This window comes from Platichthys flesus, chromosome 23 (assembly GCF_949316205.1).
Source record: "Platichthys flesus chromosome 23, fPlaFle2.1, whole genome shotgun sequence".
Classification (NCBI taxonomy): Eukaryota; Metazoa; Chordata; class Actinopteri; order Pleuronectiformes; family Pleuronectidae; genus Platichthys; species Platichthys flesus.
In genome coordinates, this window is record NC_084967.1 from 9,115,452 (window position 1) to 9,142,651 (window position 27,200).

General features: G+C 43.6%; 4 protein-coding genes across 6 annotated transcripts in view; 3 read left to right on the forward strand and 1 right to left on the reverse strand.

The window, feature by feature from the left end:
* Positions 1–77: 77 nt before the first annotated feature.
* LOC133948873 (THAP domain-containing protein 5-like) lies at positions 78–2,471 on the forward strand. Its single transcript, XM_062382934.1, has 3 exons — positions 78–285; positions 657–843; positions 1,097–2,471. Exons 1-3 carry the CDS (start codon positions 200–202, stop codon positions 1,832–1,834), a joined length of 1,011 nt encoding a protein of 336 aa, XP_062238918.1. The 5' UTR covers positions 78–199; the 3' UTR covers positions 1,835–2,471.
* Positions 2,472–2,596: 125 nt separating this feature from the next.
* On the reverse strand, positions 2,597–3,987 carry akap14 (A-kinase anchoring protein 14). The gene has a single exon (XM_062382941.1). It carries the CDS (start codon positions 3,953–3,955, stop codon positions 3,392–3,394), a length of 564 nt encoding a protein of 187 aa, XP_062238925.1. The 5' UTR covers positions 3,956–3,987; the 3' UTR covers positions 2,597–3,391.
* Positions 2,946–12,239, forward strand: pnpla8 (patatin-like phospholipase domain containing 8). Its single transcript, XM_062382933.1, has 10 exons — positions 2,946–3,033; positions 4,939–5,843; positions 6,017–6,166; positions 6,261–6,412; positions 7,115–7,209; positions 7,324–7,495; positions 7,628–7,685; positions 7,831–8,025; positions 10,957–11,152; positions 11,911–12,239. The coding sequence occupies exons 2-10, from the start codon at positions 4,950–4,952 to the stop codon at positions 12,183–12,185; spliced, it is 2,187 nt and encodes a 728-aa protein (XP_062238917.1). The 5' UTR covers positions 2,946–3,033; positions 4,939–4,949; the 3' UTR covers positions 12,186–12,239.
* A 5,493-nt stretch (positions 12,240–17,732) lies between these two features.
* Positions 17,733–27,200, forward strand: part of nrcama (neuronal cell adhesion molecule a) — a 49,177-nt gene continuing 39,709 nt past the window's right edge. For all 3 annotated transcript variants that reach the window (XM_062382730.1, XM_062382727.1, XM_062382728.1), the window contains exon 1: positions 17,733–18,158. The gene's annotated coding sequence lies outside the window, so the exon portion shown is untranslated. The remainder of the gene's footprint in view (positions 18,159–27,200) is intronic.

Below are 27,200 nucleotides of genomic sequence, written 5' to 3' on the forward strand. Positions count from 1 at the left end.
TTCACGTAATCGCTCACATTCCGTGCATCCTTAAAAGAGTCGTGGCGAGCATGTTAACGCTCTTGACGACAGAAATCACTTCCCTTTAGGGGGGGCTACAAACCGGAAGTGTTAGTATTTTGAAGCTATTTGTGTGTGGACGTATTTCTCGATACAGACGTGCGAGAATCAGGTGTTTTCATGCGGTTCGGCTGCAGACATGCCGCGGTACTGCGCTGTGAAGGCTTGCAGAAACCGCGGGGGGAGCTGGTCCAGACAAGACAACAGGAGAATTAGCTTCTACCCGTATGTGTTTGCGTCTCAAGATAATATTGATCATCGAGGAGTTAATATTATGTTAGTGGAATGAAACATCTTAGCTATAATGGGATAGCATCTTCCTGAAGAGTGCCAGGAGATTTATCTCTACAATCATTGTAGAAGTTTGTACTCTCTGTTGGAAAGTGCTCTACAAACAAGCTTGGAAATCCCTGTGTTACAGCAGCAAGGGACAGGCAGTGAACACACTGAACAAAATATACAAACCAAAGATCATACCCCATTTAAACCATTCAAAATATTCGGAATAAGAATGTACTAGAAAATCTTTGTTTTAGTTTTCATTTTATCAGAACTTTACTTTACACTTCTCTTTCTTCACCCCCCCCCCCCTCCAGATTCCCATTACATGACAAGCCCAGGCTCCAGAGATGGGTGGATAACATGAGGCGGGAGGAGTGGGCCCCGAGTCGACACCAGTGCCTGTGCAGCGAGCACTTCACAGAGGACTGCTTCGATATCCGGTGGGGCATCCGCTACCTGAAGAGCACGGCAGTACCGACTGTTTTTCCTTCCACTGAAGAGGTGTGCACCTGCTGTCTTCTTTAGTCCGGGTCCACTCTTTCTCTTGCAGGAAAAAGTCAAGACGTTGTTAGTATGGAACAAGTCTGTCCTGAATTTTCCATTCTCTTGCATAGCTTGTGATTCTGCAGCGTCTGTCACAGTTGTACAGCTTTCTTTATCTTTTTCGCTTGTTAGTTTTTTTTGCCTATGGTGCACTTTGCTGACTTTTGCATTGTCTCATTTAATAAACTGTCCCTTTTGTTTTTATTCTAAGGATGGTGAGAAAAAAGTGCGGAGCCCCAAGACCAGTCCCGGGACCTTGGACGCTGCCATTGAGCCCACAGGGTTTGACTCCGCTCCCAGTAGGAAGCCACTCATTTTGAGGAGAACCAGCACAAACTTTGAGTCAAAACCAACAAACAACAATCTGTGTGTTGTAGAACACACAGAGATGATATTTGATCTGCCAGACACTGGCATATCATGCCACGCAGACCTGTCAGAGAAACAGGAAGCTGCTTGTGTGGCACCAGGTGACAGCGAAATGCCAACAGCGTCTTGCCTCGCTGTGCCTCCATGTGACCAGACCCACGCTGAAGAGCCAGGTGACGCTGCTGTGACTGTGTTCTGCTGCGAGGCGCTGAGCTCTTTCTCAGATGGAGAGGCAGCGGCCCTCCAAGCAGCTTTGGGCCAGGTTTTCAGCTTCGCTACAGTGGAAATGGTTAAGGACAAACCCACGAGCTGCTCATTGGAGGAGAGGGGACCCGATGAGGGAGAGCACGTTTCCGTTGACGAGCACTCGTACTGCAGACTGGACACGGACGAAGATCAGCTCTGGAGCAGGATCCTGAGTTTGCATGCAAAGATCTTGGAGCTGGATCGCAGGGAGGAGAGCACTATGGCTAAGATCCACGCTCTGGAGACGGAGGTGGGGCTCCTGAAGAGGGACGAGGGGGTTTTCAAAGAGAAGCAGAAAGTTTTAGAAAGTTATATTTCCTCCACGTTGCTCTGATTTTGGACAGATATTGTGGATGTGTATGCACTTACATTGTTACCATTAAGTCCCTTTTGCAAACATGTTGCACCTGCTTCTATAGGTGCCATTCACAAAACACAGAAATACTGATTGTACCTCTTTTTTATACAACTTTATTGATACCTGTTGGTCTGTGACATTTTCCCTGATTATCTTATGTCCACATGATGGCACTGTATGCCCCCTTTATTGTTTCAAATCTTATTTCCAGTGGCTTGTTGCTATGTATTCCTGACTTTCTGGACTGTGGTGTGATCGCCACCATGTCCTTTCTTATCGAAGGCTCTTTTGCTGGTTTCCTTTAGCAGTTCCATCTGTTGTATTTCATCGTCATTGATGGATTTTCAGTGATCTGTTTCAATTTGTGACGCCTATCCTGATTTATGTTCTATGAATTGATCAACTCCACATCTTATTAACCGAAAGGCTATTTTGCAGTTTTTGTTATGCATTGTCGTCCGTGGTGTTTTATAGACTTCGCCTTTGTTACCCAGTCGATAATGTGTCATGTTGTTGTGACGTCATAAATGTCAATTTTATGATATGTTTATGTCACCAACCTCTGCCCAGGTAAAATATCATGTAGCTTTGACTGTATTGATTGACTGATGAACTAGAGTCGTGAAAAACTCATCTTTACCACATCTTATAGAGCACATATTGGGGATTACTACGACCACAAAGGAGGGCATGTTTTCATCAGCGGTTTTCTTTTTGTTAGTTTGCAGCATTGCACAATGGTTTACTGTGAAACTTGATGAAAGGCTGTAGTATGGTTCAGGAAAAAAAACAATTCAATATTTGTGTGGATCCAGATCCGGGTAGGGATCCAAGATTGTATTTAACCCTTCTCTTTAGGGCGTATTGTGACATTCTCACAGAATTCATGGATATTGATGGGGAAAATAAAACAGACATGTTGAGGATATTCATGAGTTGGCGCAGATCCAGATAACAGTGGGCGAATAATAATGCAGAATTCATGGGCTCAGACTGTTTTCAATACAAATATGTTTGGTTAATTATAAAGTTGTTTGTCGACATCTAGTGGCACAAACAAAACATCGCCCCGTAAAACAGACCTATCGCGTCACTTCCGGTCTACTTCCTGTTTATGTTCTACGTGCAGCACCTCATAGAATGAAATATTTCGGCTACGGTCTGAGTCGTGAAAGGTAAGAAGAAGTGTAGTTTCACAAGTGATATTGCTTAGAGAACACCGCATTCATTCACGAGACTAGCAGCGGACAATTAGCATGGGCTAGGATTTGTTAGCCGTGTGGTTAGCAGGCTACCATCAAAACGTCACGCTTGAGTGCTGTGTCATTTAAATACGCTTGTACGTAAATCTAAAATGTGTCTGTCCATGAATACGGTTGGTGGGAAACTGTTGGGGAGCTCGCTAACATTTGACGGTTCAGTAAACGCGAGGGAAACAACTCAGAAGCTATGGCAGCCAGCTGGTCCTCATCATGTCAACAGAGTACTGGTTTGAGCTAACACTTGCTAGCTGGATTTGGCTCTCCGGGCTGATCAAGGTGCATCTGTCGCATGTCGCAGGGCAGTCTTGCTCTCGATCACCTCCGCCAGCCACTTCTCTGTGAACCGGGTGGCTCCGGGCGTGTGCACCAGCTTGTTCGACTCCACCAAGAAGCCCACTTGCACGGCCTGATCCCGGGCTTCGACCTTAGACTCGCACATGACGAAGTAGACGGAAGCCGTCCCCTGGATCGGCCTGTCCGCCGTCGGGCCGCTGAAGCGGGCCTGGTAGTGGTGGAAGGTGTGCCGCTGCTCCTCGGTCGTGCAGAGGAAGTACAGGCTGTGGAGCCAGCGGGGCGGCAGCTCCCAGGATCGGATGTACTCCCCGATCTGTCGCTCCCCCTCGTCGACCGTGAAGTCCTCGCTCGACACCCAGTCCACCCTCCTCGTCACGGGGCTTCCCTCCTGGTCCCCGGCGACGGTGCGTCTCTTCAGAAGGATTTTCACAAGCCGAGCTGACTCTGCTGTGAGACACACATCGGACGGCGATGCGAGGTTTTCCATATTCAGATCCAGCGACTTATTTCTGATCTGCTCTGTGGAAGCTGGTGTCACCATCCGTTTGTGTTGCTAGGCGTTTCTATGGTTACCCAGGCTATCCGATGGAGCCGTCTGTTGGTTCTAGTTCCACTTGCACTGTAGAAAGAGATCCAGCTGTTTGGTTCTTATGTGATGAGAGAAACTGGATTTACTGAAAGACTGTGTGCACCTGCAGTGTGATGCAGCATGTTAGATGAGAGACCACATGAGAAGACAGCAGTGAGGTCGTGTAAGGAGGTATGAGACCAGTTAAGGCCTTATTGATAAGGGCAAGCTCAAATCGTGGCAGCGGTAGCTCGTAGAGGCACTTACACGTCAACAGAAACTGCCACCGACATGTAAAGACAGCTGCCTTTGTTGACAGACTGTTTAAAGGCAGCTGCCTCTCTCCAAGGACTCTTAATTAAATACACAACATCCTTACGAAAAAATTACTGTTATTTTTTAAATGCAGTTAAAAAAACATAATTATTAAGAAATATGGGTAAACAATACTTTAGAGAAAAGAGGAACATCTTTACCGTGGGTAGCCCAAGGGCTCAGCTACATTATGGGCTCACTAGTTAACTTTTTTTTTCCATGGAGACTGGATTTCTTTGGTTTTTACGAGGAGCAGGTCAGGAATATGGCCCATTCGGACCGACAACCCAACCCATGTTGCTCTGTTCCAAATCATCTTTGCCTCCTCAAGTGCTCAACATACCATCACAGACATTACAGGGCAAGTCTCTGCTCCATCTAGAGCTTGGCACATAAACAAAAACACTTAGTCCACATGGCAGGTAGGCATTTAAGAGAATTTGATTTAATTATCACTTTTAGCTCGACACAACATAACATCGCTTTTATTGTGTTATTGTTTTTATTGATAATGCGTGTTTTGTCTTCTTTTACTTGCCCTAAACCAAATTGCCTTGGGTAAAGTTGTAGCTATGGAAAGATCAATAATCATAATTACCTTCCAAACTGATTTGACACTGTAAACCTCTTATTGTTCCCAGTGAGCAAACGCATGTCTCGGATCAGGACCACGCTGGACAGCGTAACCAAGGCAGTAGGCAGCACCGACCTCATCTCCAAGTTCTCCCGCCTCAAGCCTGGTGGCGTCGCAGTCGGTAGCACCAATGCGGAAAAAGCCGAACCCGTTATGAAAGAGCAGGACGGAGGTGAGAAGAACACAGCAGAGGAAGAGTTGGACAAGCAAAGTCACCAAGTCATAGAAGGTCCTTTTGTTGCCACCAATAAGTCAGCATCCGGTTTAGCTAAAGTGTCTGCCCCAGGCTCGTCCACCACTGGGGCCAAACCATCTACGCAGCTGTTTCACCCGACTGGTCTTTCAACCAACATGGACGAGACCTACAACACTCTGGCGCAGCACATCAATAGTTACTTTGGCACCAACACACAGGGAGAGGATGAAGAACACACACCAGTGCAGCAGGACAGAGGAGGCGATGTTCCCGTCTCCGAGCCTGTTCCTCACCCTGCCCCTCGGAGAACAGGGGAACACACTCTTATTTTGTCTCCGGTGGCGGAGGCCAAGAACATTGAACCACTAACTACCTCTCCATCAGAAAAGCACAGTCCACCAGTGGGGGTGCACTCCTCTGACACCCCTGCAACAGAAAACATAGCTCAACCCATCCCAGTGCCAACTACCTCTGCTAAAAAGGGCTTCACCCGCTACCTGTCCTACCCTCGGCCCAGCGTTCAGGCTTTTGTTGGCAACTACATTGCACCACTGGTCCCAAAATTTAGAAGTGAGTCCAAAAGCGCTGCAGCCGAGAAAGAAAAGGCTGCGGCAGTCGCTGTGGGAGAACCCGCTGCTGAGAAAAGAGAGGAGAAGACAGATGTTGAGGAGAAAACGGAGGAAAGGAAGCAGGAGCTGTTGACTCAGAGGCAGAAGGTAAGAGGCACTGATGCTGAGAAGAGTCCAAAATGTTAAAACATCAGCAATATCAAAATTCTTTCAAAAGGCTCATAGGTAAATAAGTGAGGTCCCTTAAGTAAAATGTGCTGGAGGCTTAATATCTATAAGATGTGTCTATTTTTTGTTCATGCTGTGTATTTGTCATGCAGATAATTGCCAGGGTTAGTGTAGACAACAGGACCAGAACTCTGGTGAAAGGCCTGCAGAGGGTCACGGACGCCAAACTCCTTACCAATCGCGTGGAGGAACTCAGCCATCATCTCCAGGAGTTCCCGGAGACACGAGGTGTAGCTATCAAGGTTAGTGAGAGTTCCGTGAGATGTAATGGGGTTCACAGTCCTTAAATGTTTTTACAAAGTTGGAAATGCAGTTGACACCATGTTTGTCCTTTAGGCGAGTGCGTTGCCCTGCCTGCTGCGATTGCGCCAGGCCAGAGACCTTCCTCTCCAGTCTGCTGTGAGAGAAGCTCTGGCTCTGGTCGGCTACACAGAACCAGTCAAAGGCAGAGGAATCAGAGTCCTGGCCATCGATGGAGGAGGGACCAGGTACAGCTTCTGAGACATTCCCCATCTAAATCGATATGACAAACAAACCCTCTACAGATTAATATAAAATGACACAACCTTCCTTTGCAATCTTTACTTGGGCTACAGAAAAGAGATGTTGACCATTTTGCCGGGGTGTGCACTACTGAAAATATTAAAGCAAGACTATGCAGTTTTTTAACCTTACAACAGCAGCTTCAAAATTTGTTTGATGATTCACAGACTTGAAGTTGTGTACCACTCCTCACCCTGAATGTCTGTTCTCTCTCTGTAACTTTGGTGAGTGGGTATGATCTCCTCTGAGCAGTATTGACTGTAGGTTGGAGCATAAATTGTCTGAATAAGATCAAGCAAGTTCAAGAGTAACTGAACAGTGGATCAGTTAAAAAGAAAACATTTTTATAATATCAAAAATTTAAAACAGAGTTTTGAGCAGGGGATCATGGGTAATATCTACTTTTTCAGTTCAGTGAGTGGGACTAGGCTTTATCTCTTCTGGACCTGAAAACCACTTAATCGCTTTGACCAACACATGTCTGCAGAGGGCGCTGTTGCTCAGTAAAATGTAGTGTGTTGCTTAAAACTAATGGGGTTCTATTGCACCAGAGAAAAATTAACTAATTAATTGCTATTTTAAACAAAACAACTCAGCAATCACCACATGTTTATTAGTTCTAATGCAATATTATTATTTGTTTACAGGGGACTGTTGGCACTTCAAACTCTACGTAAATTGCAGGACATGACCGGGAAACCAGTCCACCAGCTCTTCGACTACATCTGTGGAGTCAGCACAGGTAAACTGGCACTGCTTAGTAATCTGTTGAGTTTAATTATTTTACTGTCTTTGATTCCACATTTAATTTAATGTGAACTTCCCTTTGTACAAAAATTCTTCTTCTTTCCTTTAGGTGCCATCTTGGCCTTCATGTTGGCCATGTATCGAATCCCCCTAGACGAGTGCGAGGAGCTGTACAGGAAGTTGGGCTCGGATGTGTTCAAGCAGAACGTAATCGTCGGAACCGTCAAGATGGGCTGGAGCCATGCTTTCTACGACAGTGAAATCTGGGAAAACATCCTCAAGTTAGTCTGCAAGACTTGTTTTTCATGTCATGACATCTCCTCCCTGCTGCTCAAATTAAGTCATTCAAATAGCTGCATGCTGGGGTAGTTTGAATTCTGCTCATTTCTAATCAATGCTTGTGTTTTCTCCAGGGAACGGATGGGTGAGGGGCATATGATTGAGACTGCCAGGGACCCAGACTGCCCAAAAGTAAGTCACAACTGTTTATCTTCACTCTGTTCAGACAAATACTAATTGTGCATGGGTTAATTGTGTTTGTGTTTATTTTATATGAACATACAGATGTTTAAACCCATTTTATTTCAGGTGTTAAAATGTATTTTTTTACCACTAGGTGTCAGCAGTGAGCACCATTGTTAACAGGGGATTACCTCTGAAGGCCTATGTGTTCAGGAACTACAGACTCATGCCCGGAGTGAGGTCCCACTACCTTGGAGACTGCCAACACAAAATGTGGCAGGCCATCAGGGCCTCGTCCGCTGCTCCGGGCTACTTCCAGGAATTTGTCCTGGGAAAAGACCTTCACCAGGTACAACACAAAGCAGAGCACTCTGGGAGAGGTATCCAGGGATGTTAATTTAAATAATAAGGCTTTAAAAAATAGAAGAGGTTGCAGAGTCGAAAAAAGCAGAGCAGTAACATCATTGGTCACCATGGTAATCTGGGAAGTCAAATCTATGCAACCACTATTCTTCTTCACAATGAGGCCGTGTCATTGAAATAACTGGTGCCAAGGGGCAGAGAGGCCCTGTGTGTCTGATGTCAGAATTACATAGATGTTTAATATGTGATTTTAGTTGGACAGTTTAGTTTAAAGTAGCGGTTGCATTATGAGAACACAGAGTATTATATAATTATTGTTGCTGTTGAGTCACAGAGACGGACTATAAACTGAATATAAAGATGGATGAGACTGGTTCCCGATTCGTCCTCAATGGCTCAATCCTCCCTTGGGTACTGTTTATACTGTATAAGTTCAGAGAATGGTAGATTAGGGTTAAATCAGTGGTCAGTGAATGACAACCAGGCTGCTGCTGTTCCTTTACTGTTGCAGTGACTACAAGTCATTCTGGACAAAAGTGTCTGAAGTAATAAAGCACTTTACTTGTGTCCACTATGATCTTTATATTCCTCTTGGGTTTGCCTTTCAGGAGCTGCTCACACAGTCGGCTTAATGTGTTATTTGATAAAGTTCGATTATTAGGTCAGATATCTTTAGATGGTCTTTATGAGCAGCAATTATCCTCAAGGCTTAGCTTCATTTTGATAACCTACTTAGACTAAATTAGACTTATCCCTACTTCTTACCAGTATAACTCTCCCCTTCCATTTCCTAAGGCCAGACGACGGCCCATAGCCCGGTTTTAATCAATAACAGAACCTTAATCTCTAATCCCACTCTGCATATTTATCTACTTTAGCTACGATTCTGCTGAATCAGATTTAAAATAAATGACCCAAGAGTTTTTTTTGTGTCTGAGAGGCCATTATTTCCATTTGCTTGCATTATATGAGCTGGTATCTCTGCCATTTTTCCTGCAGACTCGGTGATGACAGGACAGCATGGAATGAAAAGATGGGGCATGAATGAGTCGTGTGTGTGTTGTTATCCTCTTTTTATCGTCAGTTTGCGCTACCGTCTCCACCCGCCGGTCTCACTCCTACTCTAGTTTTCAGCTGTAGCAGCGGTATTTCTCAGGACAAAATTTCCCATGCACGGCACCAAAAATACACACACACATTCTGTACATAAATACAGCGACGATAGAAATTGAGCTCAGCAGCATGAATTGTCAAAATCGTTTTCTAAAAAGAAGCCAAAAACTATATAACCACCCAAGCTACACTTACCACAGGCTATAGGAGATGGTGAAATGCTCCTGTACAAGCCACAGGTCCATATGAAAGGAACTGCCTACAATCGTTAATTACAACGTCTCTGATTGGTGGAGCTATGATAGGATGGTTACCCTAACCACAGAAGAACCATTATTTGCCTCTTTACCATACTGCAGTTGTGGAGAAGAGTCGGAAGGGATGAAAACTTCACGGGGGAAGTCATTGGAAAGGGATCATTCTATATGGTTTATGGGATGCATAGTTCCTTCACTTTTAAGATAATGCAACTCAAATGTGTTAAGTTCACGATTCACCTCGTAGCTGGTCGGCCAGGCCTTTTTTTCGTATGGATTTTTTCTGTAATGTCAATAGAGAAAATGTATTTCCGGATCCACAGCCCTTCTAAAAGTGGGCGCTCACTGTTTAGCTCCATTCACTTCAATAAGTTTCTCTGTTTTGCAGGCATTTTGTTTACCAATCAATCATTGTGCAACTACGCAATGATTTTCCTGCATTTGATTATTGATATAATATACACACAGACACACACACACACACACACAGTAAAGACCCCTTAGAGAGCCCCCTTTAAGGGCGAGAGGTTGAGGGTCAGCACTCAGCAGCAGCTGGGTAATTAACCTGCTGTCTCAAGAGTGAACACACACATTATGCCAAATAATGCTCCATTGTTCCAGTAGCGTTCACCTGAGGGTAGAAACAGCCTCGTAATCAGCAGAAGAACGATGCTTTAGTTTTGCTGTATTGTCCAGAAAAGATCCCGGAGGACAAAGACAGAAGCATGAAGCCAAAAGAAGTCTCTCAGAGCTAAATGTTAAAGCTATGCAGGTGTTTGTAACTGCATGATCTTGCATTTAATTCATAAAAACAGACATTTTCTACTGCCCTGCCCCTCCCCCCCAGGGGCATGAAAACGACCTTTACCCCAGCTCTGCTCTGCAGCATCAGACCTCTTGTGTGCCACACTCTCCATCTCCGCTACTCCTCGCCAAAAGCACTTCAGCGGTTGGAGAAGTTCCAGCGCAGAACTGGGGGGGAAAGACTTAGGAGTGTTTAGCTCTAAATCAGTTCCCGGGCATCTATTCAGCCTGATTGTGCCTCTCTCTCTCTTCGTTGTCGGCATCGTTTAGGTCAGAAACACTGTTCAGTGAAAACGACCGCACATGACCAATTAAAAGAATAATTAATGGAAAGCGTCTAAATTGAATCAGTCAGGATTAGAATGGGAAAATGCAATATCACATTTCGCTCAAGCTGGGTCGCAGCTATTATATTCATTATATAGGTCAATCCTGGGCCAAATTACCCCCCCGCGCAAAAAGAGGTATTTTAGCTGCTGATTCACGTTTTTCTAACTTGTTTACTCCTGAATAAACAGAGCTGTTTGCCAGCGCAGCACATCTCTGGCCCCTGGAGTTTCTTTTCCTCCGGCCTGAAGCTGTGTAGCTCAGGGACAGCGTGTCCTCCTCACCCTCATTTGTCCCCTGCAGGCTGTCACAACCAATATATTCAAACCAGAGGCAAAGTTGGCCTTTTATGCGATGATGTGAGTAAACGTATTTTCGTGAAGAGATGCTGAAGGTGTGTCTCTGTTTGTCTTCAGGATGGAGGACTCTTGATTAACAACCCCACAGCGTTGGCCATCCACGAGTGCAAGTGTCTGTGGCCCAACACGCCTCTGCAGTGCGTGTTGTCTCTGGGCACCGGACGCCACGAGACGGCGGGCAAGAACAACACGACCTACACCAGCCTGAAGACCAAGCTGTCCCACGTCATCAGCAGCGCCACAGATACAGAGGGTAGGTCCACAATATGCAACAATTCTATATTCAAATGTCTAAAATCAAGTACACTTATGTTATATATTATTGTGTACTTACATTATCCAAAATGTTTCCAACAATGTTTCATTAGAGAAATCTACAATTTTATTCATGGCAACAGGATGTTTAATTTTCGTGGCCTTTGAAATTCTGTTATATCTGCTTCACCCATCTCGGCTATAACATCTGTGGTACAGAAAAATAAACTGCGGGCCAGTAAGCCGTTTTTAGCTTTCACTGGTTTTATTGGTCACTTTGTGTAACGTGAATACAACAACTCCCATGATCACTGCTTCGTGGTGCATCATACTAGGGCTGCGTCTCAATTCTCGTGCTGCATCCTTTGGAAGACCACTTGCGCCACAGCGTCAGGACTTAGCTGTCCCATATCGAAGACTTTGTTAAATGCGGGAGAACAATGCGTTCATCCATTCCCAAGAAGCGAAGGGTCCAACGGGTGTATCCTTCCCAGACCAACCTATCCCAGGGTTCATTGTGGCGAACCCCATTGGGTTTTCAAGAGCCAAAGGCCCGGAAACGTCGAGACATGCAAACAGCTAACAATACACATGTTAACCAGGCAGCCTTAAGTCCTTAATTGTTGTTTTCATAGAAAAAACCCTAGAGGTGAAAGTTATGTATTGTATGTAGACCAATAATGGACATTTAAAAATGGCCTGTGATTAGTTTTGGATTTTGACAGCTTTAAAACTCCCCTTGCATCCTGGTTGCAGAGGTGCACACCATGCTGGACGCCCTCCTGCCCCCAGACACCTACTTCCGCTTCAACCCCTACATGAGCGAGGACATCCCGTTGAACGAGAGCCGCAGCGAGAAGCTGAACTTCCTCAAGGGGGAGGGCGAGCGCTACCTGGAGAGAAACGAGGCCAAGCTGAGGAAGGCGGCGAGCGTGCTCTGCCAGGAGAAGGGCACTATCCAGAGGCTGGCCGAGTGGGCCAAGCTGAAAACCGACATGTACGAGGGTCTGCCCTTCATCTCCAAGCTGTAGTGGTTAGCCTGGCAACAGAAAGACCACATAAGCGTTTTTAAAGGTAGGAGGACCCAGAGTGTCAAAACACTACCAATAAACAAAAGGACCTGAGCTGGATTTATTATTTTTTTATTTCAATGGGAATCAAAAATGAAATCTGTAAATATTTAATTTCCCAAACACTAAAAGATGATATTCATAGACAATTCAAACGGTAGTAATAATAATATTGTGAAAATGTCTAAAAAATATATAATTTATTGTTTGTAAGATCGAATGTAGCAGGTTGGAGCTGGTGCACGATCCAACCACATTTATCGTTGTGAAAACTTTATGCCAATTTTGTAAAGACTGATGCTCTTTCATTTCATGTAGTTTAACCCTTGATTGCACAGTGAGAACAGAAACGTGACTGCCTGTTTCTTTACACTGTACAGTAGAAAGACCTCATGCACTTTTCTTAACTTCCAAAATGTAAATAATATTTGAAATAATATTGAATTTTATGAGTGTTATTGTGAGGAATGGAGATTAAGATGGAAGAAATGCATTATTCTGTATTGACACATACACCCACGCTGAAATCTGCATAATAAACTATTAGAATATAATCCATGTCATCCTCGTGTGACAAATCTAATCTGTAGATTAATATGTTACTTAGTGTTTTTTCGATTAAGCCTAAATTCATTTTTGATGCCACACCCTTTGTAAATTTGACACATGTTCTAAAAAAGATTCTCCCCTCCCTCATTCATTTGTGGAATGCAAAATAAAAAAAGTGTCATGAAATAATAAAACTTGATCTCAAATGCGATGACAAATTCTGTTCTTTTGATTTCTTAACTGTAATATGTATAAAAATGTGAGGGATGATAATATAATTAAATATTTCATTTTGCTCATCTTTATCTGCTTTTATATTCGTCTGCATCGCAAAGCGTTCCACAATAGAGTTGCCACATATGAATGCCAAGGGTCTTCCTATGATTAATTGCCCGTCCCCCTCCCCCTCAATTGCACACAATGTTTTTCTGCTTTATTGTTTTGATCCCACTGAAGATCAAACTAGAATTCCATCCCGTCATTCCAATAAGTGACACTCGTCGTTGCCCCAATCAACGTGAACAATATGCCACGTTGGCTCTCGCCCACATGCCACCACGACACATGTCAGAAGAAACACAAAACAATATGTCGAGCGTTTCACATGACTGGTGCCTCGCTCCCGTCAGTCTTACAACTGGTTTGACTGAGAGATTGATGGACCAGGCTTTTTTCCACCCACCAATGCCAGCAGGAGCTTCACCCGCCCAGCGGTCAGTGTTTTGGCTACCTACACTTGGATTTGCCCTCATCAGGTCTTTTTAGTGAGTCAACTGAGACTGAGGGGTCGAATCGCTCAAATCAATCTGTTGCAGTGTGACTGGAAATATTTCTTCAAATTTCTTAGATGAAGATGTGTGTGAGAGTTTTTTTTATTTGCCGTTGCCATGGGAATCAAAAAACATTAGTAAAACACAATGCACCAGGTAGCCAATGAATTCCTCAAAAAGGTCACCATTTAAATGCATTAGTTAAGCATTTGTCATAGAAACTGTGGTTTTGTACGATCTTTATTAGATGACTTGATTAATTCGCTGTTCAAAATTGAATTAAATGACTTCTATAAACCAAATTAACAATCCAGAAAAGATGTGCATTCATGTTTTAAATCCACCAAAAAAGTTCTACATATTTGGTTTTACTGTTTGTGTTTTCTTTTTGATAAGATACAATGTATTCAAAACTGTTGTGTTTAGTGCTAAACATGAGTCATTGAGCCTGAAATCCAATTAAGCCATGAAATTGCTAAGACATATCTCAGTTTTTGGCCAATTATTTAAAGTGACTTATTACAATGTTTATGCTTAGGAGTAATCTCTAGTAAATATGTTTAGGCCCCCAAAAAATCTACCCCGGTTGGACTCTTACACCAGCAGAAGATAAACACTCTGGCCTGCTTCACACTGGGAACCAGGATGAACATGGCCAAAGTGTTTGACGGTTAAGTGAAGCCTGTCGGACTGTGATGACATGAAGGAGTGACGAATACGTATACATATAGAGAGAGGGCGATACCGGAGATAGTTTGTGCCGCTGCGTGTTATTAGTTGCTTGTTGTGGCAGGAGCTGTCCGTCTCCTCCTCCTCCTCTTCCTGCTCCTCCTCCTCCTCCTCCTCCTCCTCCTGCTCAGAATTAGATAGTCTGGTCTCACGGTGTTCCCTAGCAACCATTATAGTTGCCTTCTCGTTTATAATCTTCCCGATGTGTGTGAGCCAACATTTGCCTAAATTTATCCCCGATCCTGTAGACGTGTTACACAATTGACCTAAAAAAAGTGATCACATTGAACTTTCCTATCGAGCGCTGTGTGTTTGTTTTCGTGCTCCCGCAGTTGGCACACACACAGACACCCACCATCAGCCTAGCGTGTGTCATCTTTCGTGCACAAACAGTAAAGGGCACGAGGAGAAGTTCACACAAGTTCTCATTCCTTGTGTCTGATATTAATTTTGTAATATCTGTGCCCGGACTGAATGTGATGGGTTGCAGCTGCAAATATGGAAACACGGTTACATAAGAAGAGCCATCGAACAGGTCATTGCAACCAAGGAAAAGGTCACTCAGGGGTTAGAAGTGTGTGTGTATGTGTGTGTGTGTGTGTGTGTGTGTGAGAGAGAGAGAGAGAGACGCTCACTCAGGAATAAAAACGAAGGCGAAGGAACTGATTCATACGTCTCCATCTGTCACTGCAGAGGGCTCAAGGAGGATTCACATATAATGAAAACCTTACTGATCCTCCCCCCCTCCTTCCTGCCTGGGTCATACCAGGAGAAGTTGTGCGTGAGAAACCTGTCAGTTTGCAACATCCCTCGTTAGATAGGCTGTTGTGCAAACAATAACAGTATCTGGTTGTTATCAGAGAGGCCATGTCTCGCCAAGGTAAACTCCGGCCTTTATGAACTGGTTTTAAAGTACACAGCTCCCAAGAGAAGCAATAGAGTGGATCCTAAAGATGTAAACTCTGGAACATGATGAGGTTTTTTTACACAATATCTTTTAAATTTTGCTTTGAGTAACAATGTGGGGATGAGAGAGACAGAAGACTCACTGTTTCTTGAAAATATGTCCAAAGCGCTGGGGAGTATTTCACACTCCACAGCGCCATGTTGGTAATGTCACGGAGCCAGAAAAACATCTGTCTGTAGTCACGCCAAGGAATGGAAAAGCAACGGCTGAGCAGTTTGCACAGTGGTGTGGCTCTCCACAGGTCCCTGCCAGTCGGTTAGCGAGGGGACACACACACACACACACCTGCACACACAACCCTCCAACTGCCCTGCATAGAGTCCTTTATAGCAACGTCTGTGCATCATCTTGCACATGCATGTACAGATCGTATCAATACTGCCTATTCTTTAAAGGTAGGGTTGGTAAGTAGATTCTGCTGATAGCCAGTGATAAATAAAGTTGTCTGGAATATTAAAGCCGGTGTCTGTAGCCCACTGTCAATCACTGCCATGCACCGGCGAAGCAGAGACAAGGGCCATAAGTAAGCCAGCCAATCAGGGAAATGTGGGCTTCTGCCATTGTTTGCTTAGGGGGCTGAACTTTGACATGAAGGCATGGTTGGGATGTTTCGGTTACATTCTGTTTAGCCGGCTCTTGCTTTTCCAGGATAACTAATCCTATCACCAACTGTTAATAGTTACAAAATACTATATCATTTATTTTGTAATCCTATTATTGGCTCTGTGTTTCCCCATCATCTTGTACATACATATACAGAACCCCCATCACATTGTTTATCTGGTGTGAAAGAGCACGTGCAATGACCAGAGCTCCGTCTCCCAGCTTTGTTTTGGCCTTGTCACCATTACTCCCAGCAAACACCACATGACTCACTTGTGAACGCTCCTGCCCCTCGGCCTGGACGAGTGCTACTTCATGCATTTATCATGTGCAGAAGCAGTTTGTGTTTATACCCTCTTTTTTTCACACACACTGTGTCGGTGAAAACGCCTCACAGGGAGACTCCAAGCCCTAAAAGCCAAGCACACACATTTTTGACGCTTGACATTTTTCAACGAAATGAATGGTGGCGAATGTGCGGCTGCAGTGTAAACACAAGCCTGTGAGTCGTGGCAGACGAGGAGAGTGGAAACAGCGTATTGATGACTTGATGGATGGATGACAACGTGCGTGGAGGCACCCCCGGCCTGTCACAGGTTGTGAGTAATGAGGGGGTGAGGGGGCGCTGACACACGGCTGACATGTGAGATGAAGGTTCTGCAGTTCACAACGGGATGGAGTCGGGTGTTTGGAAAAGAAGCCCCTGTCTCTTTGCCATCGGGAAATGTTTCGATCAGATGTTACCCCTCAGGTAGGTAACATTTAGCAAAATGAAAAATCTTGTGGAAGCATCACCATCACATTTCTTGTCTTTATCAAGTTCAGATGTGCAATGCTCTTATTTACCTTCCATCTAGAACAGGCAATAATGAATAAGTATTCGCAAGTGAATAAGCTAATTATCAATAACACGTCAATCAACCACGTATAAGATGACATCAGCAAATCAAAGGAACGTATTGGTTTTATATATGTACAAGTACAAGTGTAAAGACAAAAGAAAACGCTACGCTGACAAACTTTGCTCCAGGCGACTTTATTTTGAAACACGTTAACAGCGTTGTGCAGGTCTATTGTTTATTTCAGTGGGTGCAGGTGGACCTGCTGCAACTCATCTAAACACCCCCCCACCCACCCCTCCTTTTTCTTCCTGCACTGGATTGGAAGCACACATAGATATGGGGTGAAAAAGAAAGAGGTCTCACTCTGATGGTTTTTTTCATCCAACCCACTACAAGTATCTTAATATAGTGGAGGGACAAGAACAAAAATCAATGTTTGACTAATTGATTTAAAGAATAACTGTTGTGTTAATTGGTTTTTGTAAACCAAATTTCATGCAAAAATTTGAAACATTCACTGTTTCGTGCATTTCTGGATCTTTATCACTGACAAATTAATTTTATATCATATCGTTGGCTTTTGGTTTCTTTGAACATCGAAATTCTTCATTGATCAACATTTTTACATGGATATTAATTAATAAAGAAACAAAAGTGAGTCGCAGCCCTAGTCGTCTTCTCAGTATAACAATGATGAAACTATTTCAAACAAAGATCGATCACATGATGGCTCGCAAAGTATGACCCAACTAAACTTTCGCTTCAATTGTGAAAAGTGAGAGGAAGTGGAGATATGTCGTCCATCCGTATATGTCAGGAACAATTAGACAAGAATTCACTAGTTCAAGCATTCATTGCTTTTCTTCTACATATATTTTCATATAGGGCCATGATATCTTATCATTTTCATATCTTTAGCTTTTTTATGATTCTTGATGCAGAACAAGAAACTGCTTCTCTGTGACTTGTCAATTAATTCCTCTGCAATTTATCAATAACTAAAATAACAGGCACATCTGTCCTTTCAGTGGATCAAAGATGGAAGCAGTGTATTATACTCTATGGTCTTCACTCCAAATAAATCCCATGCGTTAATGCCACATGCATGCAAGCAATGAACCCCGCCACCCCCCTGCGCATGCGCTCTGACTTAGCCCACGGTGGCGCAGTCCCCTCCCGCAGCAGAGTGGGCGCTCTTCACCGGGGCATAGACGATCTCGGGCCGGAGCTGGTTTTGACAGCAGCGGGGAGCTGGTGAGGAGGAGAGCCGAGGATCCGTGTGGACCACAGCTTGCTGCTGCAGCGGCTGAGGGGGACGGACACACATACTCACACACTCACACCGGGCACGGCCAGTCAAGACACGCACATACACACACCTCATCGTTCTCTACAGCATCTACACACACACACACACTCACACACACAGTCAGTGCTGCTGCTGGGGGAGGAAACAGGAGCCGGTTTGCAGACGGTGAGTTTGATCTTTTCTCTTTGTAAAGATGGAGGGATCTGATTTGTGTACTCCTCAGTCATCATGTGTGGTTTGAGGAGAACGCTGCAGTGCACGAGTGGGAAATCGGTGCGGTTTTTTCCCTTCACCGCGGCAGCCCGGTGGTGGTGGTGGTGATGATGATGATGATGATGATGATGGTGACCAGGTGCAAATAAAGCAGCAACATGGAGGCGCCTGTCGCGTTTTCCTCTCTATTTTCCTTTGATCCCGCTGAGCGTCAAACGCGGTGGGAGCGCTGCAGCCCGAGCGTCTCCCTGCACCGCGCCGCATCCCGAGGAGCGAGCATCGGGGCAGAGCGATGTGTTGTGTGCTGATGCATTGGATCGGGTTTGTTCAGTTGCAGCAGCAGCAGCAGCAGCAGGGTTATTGTTGCTGGTGCCGGCCGGTGCAGGCAGGCAGGCGGGCAGGCCCCTCGGCTCAGAGGATCGCTGGATGTCTGCCGGTGATGAAGCAGTGGAACAGACTTGCAGGCAGGTTGAAAGGACAACCTGCTGCAGGGCCTTGTTTTCACATATTCAGATTCAGATATGCAGATAGGCCGGTCAGCAGGTGTCTATTGATTAGCAGGGGGGGGGGGGGGGGGGGGTGCATGCAGCAGCCTCTTTTCTTTATTGTTATTGATCAACATCTCTCATTAATTGTTGCATAAAATATAACTCAGGGAGATAAAATGGTGTTTTTCCTTCCTTCAAATGTTGCCAAACCCTGAATAAGCTGTTTGTCATCGAGGGGGAAAACAACCATGTGTCTAGATGAGCAGGAGGAGGAGAGAGAGGAGAGGACAGCATCTGAAGACTTGGTCGCCTTTGGATTGGTTAGCAATTCAGAATGGCTTTATCTGTCACCCTCTTTAATACATGTTGCCGCATACGTGGAAGGCCATAGTCCACAGACCAGGGTCAGAATCAAAAACATCATAAGACCCTATCCATGTAACATAAGAAGGTTAATAACATAAGAAAAGGGAGCAGCGTTAAAAACCTAGAATCGGATTGGGGATGTGTATTTTAGATATTAAATGAACAAAAATCCCAATTATTCGCAGTCAAGAGTAGAGTCAAGGCAGTTATTTGATAAATTGATTGATGAAACAAACGACAAATCTTGTCATGATGGTGAGAAGGGCAATTTCACTATTACTATTTACTAATTTTACTTACCATTTTAGACCAAATTAAATCATTTTGAGTATCAGTGCATAGTGATGTCCACCCATTCAGCTCACAATATGAATGTGTTTCAAAGAAACTGGAAATGAGGTCACATATGATGCCATCTGCACTGGTGTTTCCCAGGTTAGGTGTTGGGACTCATAAGGTGAGTTCCAGAAACACAAATACAATAAAAAAAAAAATCATAATTCTATACTGTACATCATATTTTACCTTTACTTTGATGACCTGTCCAGTATGTGCCCCATCTCACGCCTCCAGGTAAAAAGTGTCACAAAAGCTTAAACAAAATGCTAACCATTCAAATAATCACCAGCCGTCTGGTTTTCTTTGTCTCCACATGAGCCCTGAGGTGATAACAGATTAGTGACAGCATTGGTTACAGCAGGTTCATTTACAGCACCACAGGAAACTTGCTACATGAGCATGCTGGTGGTTTATTTTATGTTTTTGTAAACTGGCTCAACATCCTTTGGGATAATGGGGCTCACAAGGATCTGGCCCAGTTATTTTGGAGGTTGTGGATAAAACGCTTGGGAAACCCTGATCTAAAGTTTAGTGGAATACCTTGTGTGTGTGTGTAGGTGAATGTGTGTGTTTGTGTGTGTGAGGGAATATAGTGGGTAAAGCTCCCACATGTTCCCACATTGTGATTTTAATGAAATGTTAAATGCATAGTTGCATTGTCCTGGGTAGCTTGTTGTTTATTTCCCATTGGGCCCACTAGTCACTGTGATACAAACTGCCTTGTGTTGTGTTGTTTGCAGTGTAGCCAGCTTCCCACCTGACAAAGGGACAGTGAGTAGGAAGAGTCAATATGACGGAATGACAGTGTTATTGTGCGTTACTTTATGCAGTGATAATATTTGCAGTCAGCATCTGCTGCTGTTGTAACACAATGTAATGAGTTCAGTCTGAGCCTCATCAATCATTGCAAGTAATTAGACCTTACATTATTTATCGTTCACAGATATATTCCATGTAATGTTGTGATATTTTTCTAGGTAACACAGAACACATCTGCACTACATCAGGAAAGCTGCTGTTTGCGCGGCACGAACCTCGAGCTGCACGAGAACATTTCTGCCCATTAACCTACATTTTTTAAAGTAGCTGTCAGCGTCTGGTACCTTGTTCTTTAGTTTACAGGAACACAGCGAGAGCCGAGACGAGACAGTCCACCCATCTCGCCGGCTCCCTCTGATTTCTATCTGTTCCTGTCTGAGAAACCTTTAGATGATGATGATGATGATGATGATGATGTGTGGACCGTCTGCCACAGAGAAACCAATTATAACGAGACATCAAAAGGCATTTAATCAGCAGGGCGGTGAAACAATATCAATGATTATCGCAATGTAATTGTCATTAAAAGCAATATAACAATTGTTTGATGCACAGGGAGGAGGTGTAACACAGCATTGATCAACCTCAGATTTGTAAAATGTCCATAAAGAAGAGGTTAAAACCACCGACCTCACCCAAGAGCAAAAATCGGAAAAAATTATTCGGAGGTTGACTTTATCGCCACCTACTGGCCCTGCACGCATGCTTTTAGCCTATAATAAAAAGCCTATTATTCCATGACCCTAATTTAACTAATTGTATCCAATTAAGAAAAAATATGAATATTAATCGTTGAAATAAATGACACTCCAGAATTGACACTTTAACAAGCCAAATTATCAGGATTTTAAACATGAGGAGTCATTTTCTAAAACACATACAATTTTTTAAAGAAATAATTTACCACGATGTCATTCTGTGGCATGTCATGTCATGGCAGCCAACTCGACTGCTGCTGTTGCAATGACTCGAGTGTCCTGTGACGACTCCGCAGACTGCCGGCGCAGGGCTAGCGCCGAGCCATTACTCACGCCGGATGCGGTGTCATCGTCACTCTCCCACTTATCCACGGCCCATTAGACACGAGTCAGGTGATGGAAATTGTGACCGCTTTAGGTGCATTCTCTCTCTGCCCACTGTCGCCTGAAGTGAGGGCACGGTATTAAGATAAGTTCTGTTTTTGGGATCAGGGGTTGAAGTCAGCTCTTGTGCCTTATCGCTCCTTTAACTACTTTTAGGCTGTTTTCAGACATTTAATGAAGTGGAATGAATTAAAAAAAAGCGAGGCCATAAGCGTAGAAGACGTCTACAGAATGTAAACTTGGACAGATGATGAGATTAAAGAGCTTTAGGTTATAAGGGCTGACACCAGTAACGACATGCTGGAAACAATAACACTGGATTTACAGTCAACAAAAGCTGTAAATATCTGCAAATCCTCTAAATATAATCAGCTTTTAAAAACGTTTCAATATTTTTTACCGCAGATGCTGTGTAGCATCGTTAATGTGAGAAAATGTGTTTGCACATCTGCATTCACCCAGTTACATAATGTTATTTATTTCTTTTACCTTGCATACTTTACTGCTCACGTATGGTTTAGATTCTCGATCTCCTCGTCACTCTGCTTCGGGGCACAACAAGGAAACAAAGCTCTTTTATTGAGACTCATCCCCAGAGGTCGATAAGCATGAATTGATGAAACCACAACAGGAGCATTCTCCGTATGTAGATTTATAAACTCCTGCCTGACATCTGGTCAATTTCAGACGTGAACTCCAGAAAATGAACCCTAGACACGGATCTAGTTCATGTCTGGAGACATGAGCTCCAGAAAACAGTTTGGAGTTTTTCTTTCTCTCCTCTGTGCACGTCTGAAATCTGCTAATGAGAACACAGCAAGGGCCTCATGCTTCAGGGTCAACAGCCTCAGCACCCTGACTGTACCCCCCCGACTCCCAGCTGGACATGTTTGTTCTGCGGTTTTCCTTGAAGGTGCGGGGACGTGTTAAATTAACATGGATGGCTGGACGATTGATGAATTGGAAACGGGGGGGAGCGTTAAAGCTGAGGCTGCGGTGTGACATTCTGCTGCTGCTGCCGGCTGATTCCTCAGAAAGCAGATGCTGTTGTTCTACCACAGGAGACAGATGGTTTTTTGTTATGGTGGGTTGATTCTCTCTTCGAGGTGATATTATTGGTTAAAGATAGAAAAGACCCAGTTTTTGGCACAATGAAGCGAGATGAGACGTCTTGTGTAAGTCGCACAGATTTGATTTCAACATGACAGTTTAATCTCCGCGTCATACTGCTACAGCTAATTGAATATGAGTCATGGACGGGTATTTAAATAACATGTTTTTTGTGGGTTTTTGATTGTTGTTTGAAAAAACATTCAACTTGAATATGTAATTTTGGACTCTCTGAAGTTGAATGTACATTTTTTCGATGATTTACAAAATAATTGTCCTAGGAATCATCTATAATAATATAACCTTTTGGATCTTGTCTCATTGTTAGAGTGTGTGCTGTCTTGATGGAAGGAAAGGAAAGCACAGGAAATATGGGTAATGGTAAAACAGGGAAAAGGAAGGAAATGAGAGAAGTAAATTAATGAAAGGTGAGGGAGGGGAGAAGGAGAGGGTAAGAATAGAGATGAGGAAAGTAAATGAACAGAAAATTAGATACAGAAAGGAAAGAGGGAGAGTTTAAGGAAAGGAAAGAAGTAGAGGGTAAGGATAGACAATAGGAACGAAGAGAAGCGTAGTGTAAGTATAAAAGAAAGGGGGATGAGTGAAAAGAAAGGGAAGGAAAGATTAGAAGAGGGGATAAAGGGACTGATTAAAGCTATAGGAAAGAAAAGGGAAGGGGAGGAAAGTGGAGTGAAGCAAAGGGGGAAAGAAGAGGGAGAAGAAAGAGCAGAGCTTGGGGGGAGAGGAGGAGAAAAATGAAAGCACGATGTTGGAGAGAAGTCCAGAGGAGTGGGTTAGGAGGAGAGAACACTTAGTTAAACCTTTATTCATCTAACATCAGGCTTTTCCTTTTGATTGTAACATCTGTATGTTTGCGTGAACGTAGCCTGTTTGTAAAGATGGACGACATGAAGCCAGATTGTTTCAGTCGCCCCCTGTTGGCTGGCGGCAGTATAGGTCATAAAACCACCTCCTCCATGTTAGCAAATGGACCAAACTAGAATGCAGATCACATACGTTTTTTTCTCAGTTTCTGTCATTTGAGGTGGCTTTTGTAAGTTTTACGTTTTACCGTAAAATATGGTTTTAATAAGTTGTTTGTGTATATTCTATATATTTAAGTTTGCTTGACTGATTTTAACACCGCCTCAGACTGGGGAAACCGATCTGACAGAGGATGACGTTTGACTATTTGCCAACATGCATATGGTCTTATCCTTTACATCCTCCTTTTCTATAGGGAAACAAAGGAGGAATGTTCAAATCCCAGCGGTGGGAGCTTAACTCGTTGTACAGTAAGGCTTAAAAATAATATTCCCCCCCATCCGCCTCAATCTTTGTCACAGCTCTAACGTGATTAGTGAGGATTTAGGTCAAAGAAGCCATTAAAGAGCTGCTCTTATCACACAAGCATCCGATTGGTTCACGGCGCCAGTGTCACATGACGGATGGGAACCAACAAGCTTTAACAACCATTACTAAAGATGTTTTCCCAGCATGAAATTGGACCTGGCAGCTATGATTGACTTTTTAAAAAACTTTGTATGCTGCTGAGGAGTTGCTTATTTTGTAAGAATCACAATTATCTTGCCCAGAATTGAGATCACTACTTTCTCTCATGATTTCTTTTTCCAAATAAATGTTTATTGGACTCATGTCACGGCAAATGGAAGCGATAAAAAGTATGATCGTGCCCATTTGTGTTATCACCTGACATTTTCTGTGGCCTTTACATCTTCAGTCTTCTTGCTCTTTGTGATGAAGTCTTTAATATCAATTTGTGGCCATGTGTCAGGAGCAGAGTAACACAAACTCAGTACAGTTTAGATGATCTGCATCGTGGTTGGCTTTGGTTCAGACGCAAAGAATTGGATATCTATTGGTTTCCGGTCGGGCCAAGTTTTCTCCTGGCTTGAGACTTAAAACCTCTTCTCCGCTTTCTTTCACACGCTCCAATTCCCTGTCAGTTTTATGCTGCTTGGCGTCATGTGGGCCAACGCTGCATTGTCACTGGTTGGGGGAGAAAGCAGAAGCACTTTTATTGATACAGCCGAGGTCCCTATTTAAAATGCAGCAGAATGGTTGCCAGTTAGGAAAGATATTGCATATGGTTGGGAATCGAGATCACAACTTTAATACGACTAATCATGCAGCCCTAGTTCATACTACACTTAACTGGTCATTGACAGATTGGCGTCAAATTGATCGTATTAAGTGTAAAAGAAATAATGATAGACTGTATCATTATCACTGTCTGTTCATCATCAACATGTGCATGGAGTGGGAATAGCGGCTCCAGTTCAATGGAGCCTCGACGTCTGGGTCCCGAGTGAGGGCTCCCTCGGGGGCTGGCCCAACTTCAACCAGAGCCCTCCGCTCCCACTGAAAGAACCCTGTTGTTGGAAAGAGAAACTGTCCAGTGATCAGATGAGGAGCACGGACAACAGAAGCAGTTCTGTGTGGAGAAGTCATCAATCTGCCCAAGATGTGTCTGCTCGCTGATAAACCACTTACAGGCAGATGTTTATGGGCCTTGAAGATTGAACGTGGGATAAAACATCCGCCTCGTTAATCGTGGTTTAATTTGCGGTTTATTCCGACTTGTAATTTTTATTTGAACTGTGTGATCCACATGCTCACATGCCCCCACTGTGTGCTGCAGGGGAAACGGAAACCCCCGCATGGAACAACTCAGATCTTTCATTGTCGACACTGTAACCCACATAAAAGCCTTTTTATTCGCAACTATAATACACATTTCACATTTTTATCAGATATATCATTAAAGATAATAACATTGAGCTGCTTAAGAGTCATGTTAATGATGCATGTTACTTATGATCCCATTAAATATACAGCTTCCAAATGTTAACATATCGGAAATATAAATTTCGGTCAATTTCTGTTTTTCTAGCCAATTCAAGAAATAATTATTCAAAGCAAGGAAATTCTTATTTCCTTATGAATCTACCAAGCGTTGTCAATAATTTACAGTAATTTTGGGAATGTTAACCGAACCTATAATATATTGGATTTTATTGGACAACACAATACAATGTGTAGTCCGTCTTTTTATAGTGTACCTATGGTTAGGAGATAATGAAAAAAACGAAACAAGTGTGTGTGTTTTGGGATTGAAACGACAGAACATGAACCCATTCCAACGTTGCTCAGCACGTGTCGCGCTAGACTCAGACCAGGCTGCAGGGATGATGACTTACTGTGAGAACTACTCACTTCCTGTTTGTTCTTACTCAGCATCATTTCATGCTTCTGGATGGCGGCCCATAAAAGTCAATGGGGTTTAACATCAGTGATAAAGCCCCTCCCTGTCACCCTGTCCTCTCTTGCCCTTGCTCCCTCTCTTTCACCCTTTAAACTGCTGAGCTGGGCTTTTTGGAGGCGACCACACTCTCTGTATTGTCCCGTCAGAGCCAGATGCTGCTTCACTCATCTTGTCTGTAGCACTTCAGCTTATTACGGTTTGAGGTGAGATGCTAGACAAGTGCATTTCAGTAGAAGATGTAGATTATCTCTCAAGAGCACTCCTCTGTAATCATAGTGGTGAAAGGAAAAAGTGTGTAAAAGCAACTTTCTTTCCTATCCTCTTCGAGTTGATTGTTCCCACTCAGTCAATTCTGTGGTGGGCCATTTTCACCACAGGATAATGGATCAGCTCAAAAGAGGTATTTTCCAAAGGAAATATACAGTATTATGTCCATATTCAAGTTCATAATTTTAATTTGGATCATTACCTCCTTTTAGATGTGCATTATGCAAATGTGAGGCGTTATGATGTTATGTGACATCACATTTCCAGGAAGTTATCAGCTGCCCTTCTGACCTCTTTCAGAAGCTTCAGGAGTAGCTTTCTGTGGGAGGAGAGGAGCTTCCTCCTGCCTTGGACTTTTTAACTTTGCAGACCTTTGACATAGACAAATACTATATAACACTCCAGAGGAGGAAAACTGAGAGAGTATAATAGGTCTCCTTAAAAACTGTCCCACATTTTTAGAATAATATCTAAACTATTGTGTCATGAGGCGAACTGTATTATTAACAGCTATTGCTTTTTGGATTTAAAACAAGCATCTATCTCCAGAAAGCAGGAGCGTTACACTCATGTCCAAATCTCAGTTAACATAGTATATTTGCATATTTCACTTAACCCTTTTTTCTTAATAATAGAACGGTTTCCTCCCAGCTTCCTCCACAGGCGCACAGATAATTAACTGCTTTAATGACTTGGCCGGGAGCCATTAGCTATAGTTTAGGCGAGACAGTCGTATGATGAGCATTGACTCCTTCCTCTTCTCGTGGAAGTACACGGTGAAGGAGAGGATTTGTCCGGGGTGTGAGTTTTTCTTTTTACGTTTTTTTTTGGGGATTGAAACGCTATGGACGCAAACTTGTTGTGCAATAAAACTGTTATTTACAAACATGACATTTAAACACATCCACAACATTTGAATTGTAATCTCATCGGAAGGCTCTTATTACCCCCCCATCTGTGTCCTTCCCATTATTTTCCCACCGTGCCCACAATCCACTCATCCCTCCTCAGCTCTGATCCATGAATCACAAAGTCCATTTAACCTTTACCCAGCTTGATGCAAGACAGCACTCACTTGCTTCCCACTCGCCATGGGACGGATCTAGGTTTTTTATAAATCGAGGGGCCACAAAGGGGCCACAATTTACACAGAGGAGCCATTTATATGTCCAGGATCCATGCACAATTCCTGATTCAGAAGGGTACAAGTTTCATTCATCGTATACTGTTAGCTCTA

Coding starts and splice junctions, on each gene's coding strand:
- LOC133948873 (XM_062382934.1), top strand. CDS start 200: ATGCCGCGGTACTGCGCTGTGAAGGCTTGCAGAAACCGCGGGGGGAGC. Junction 286..656: donor AGGAGAATTAGCTTCTACCC/GTATGTGTTTGC, acceptor CCCCCCCTCCAG/ATTCCCATTACATGACAAGC. Junction 844..1,096: donor TTTTTCCTTCCACTGAAGAG/GTGTGCACCTGC, acceptor TTTTATTCTAAG/GATGGTGAGAAAAAAGTGCG.
- akap14 (XM_062382941.1), bottom strand. CDS start 3,955: ATGGTGACACCAGCTTCCACAGAGCAGATCAGAAATAAGTCGCTGGAT.
- pnpla8 (XM_062382933.1), top strand. CDS start 4,950: ATGTCTCGGATCAGGACCACGCTGGACAGCGTAACCAAGGCAGTAGGC. Junction 7,686..7,830: donor GGGACCCAGACTGCCCAAAA/GTAAGTCACAAC, acceptor TTTTACCACTAG/GTGTCAGCAGTGAGCACCAT. Junction 8,026..10,956: donor TGGGAAAAGACCTTCACCAG/GTACAACACAAA, acceptor GTTTGTCTTCAG/GATGGAGGACTCTTGATTAA.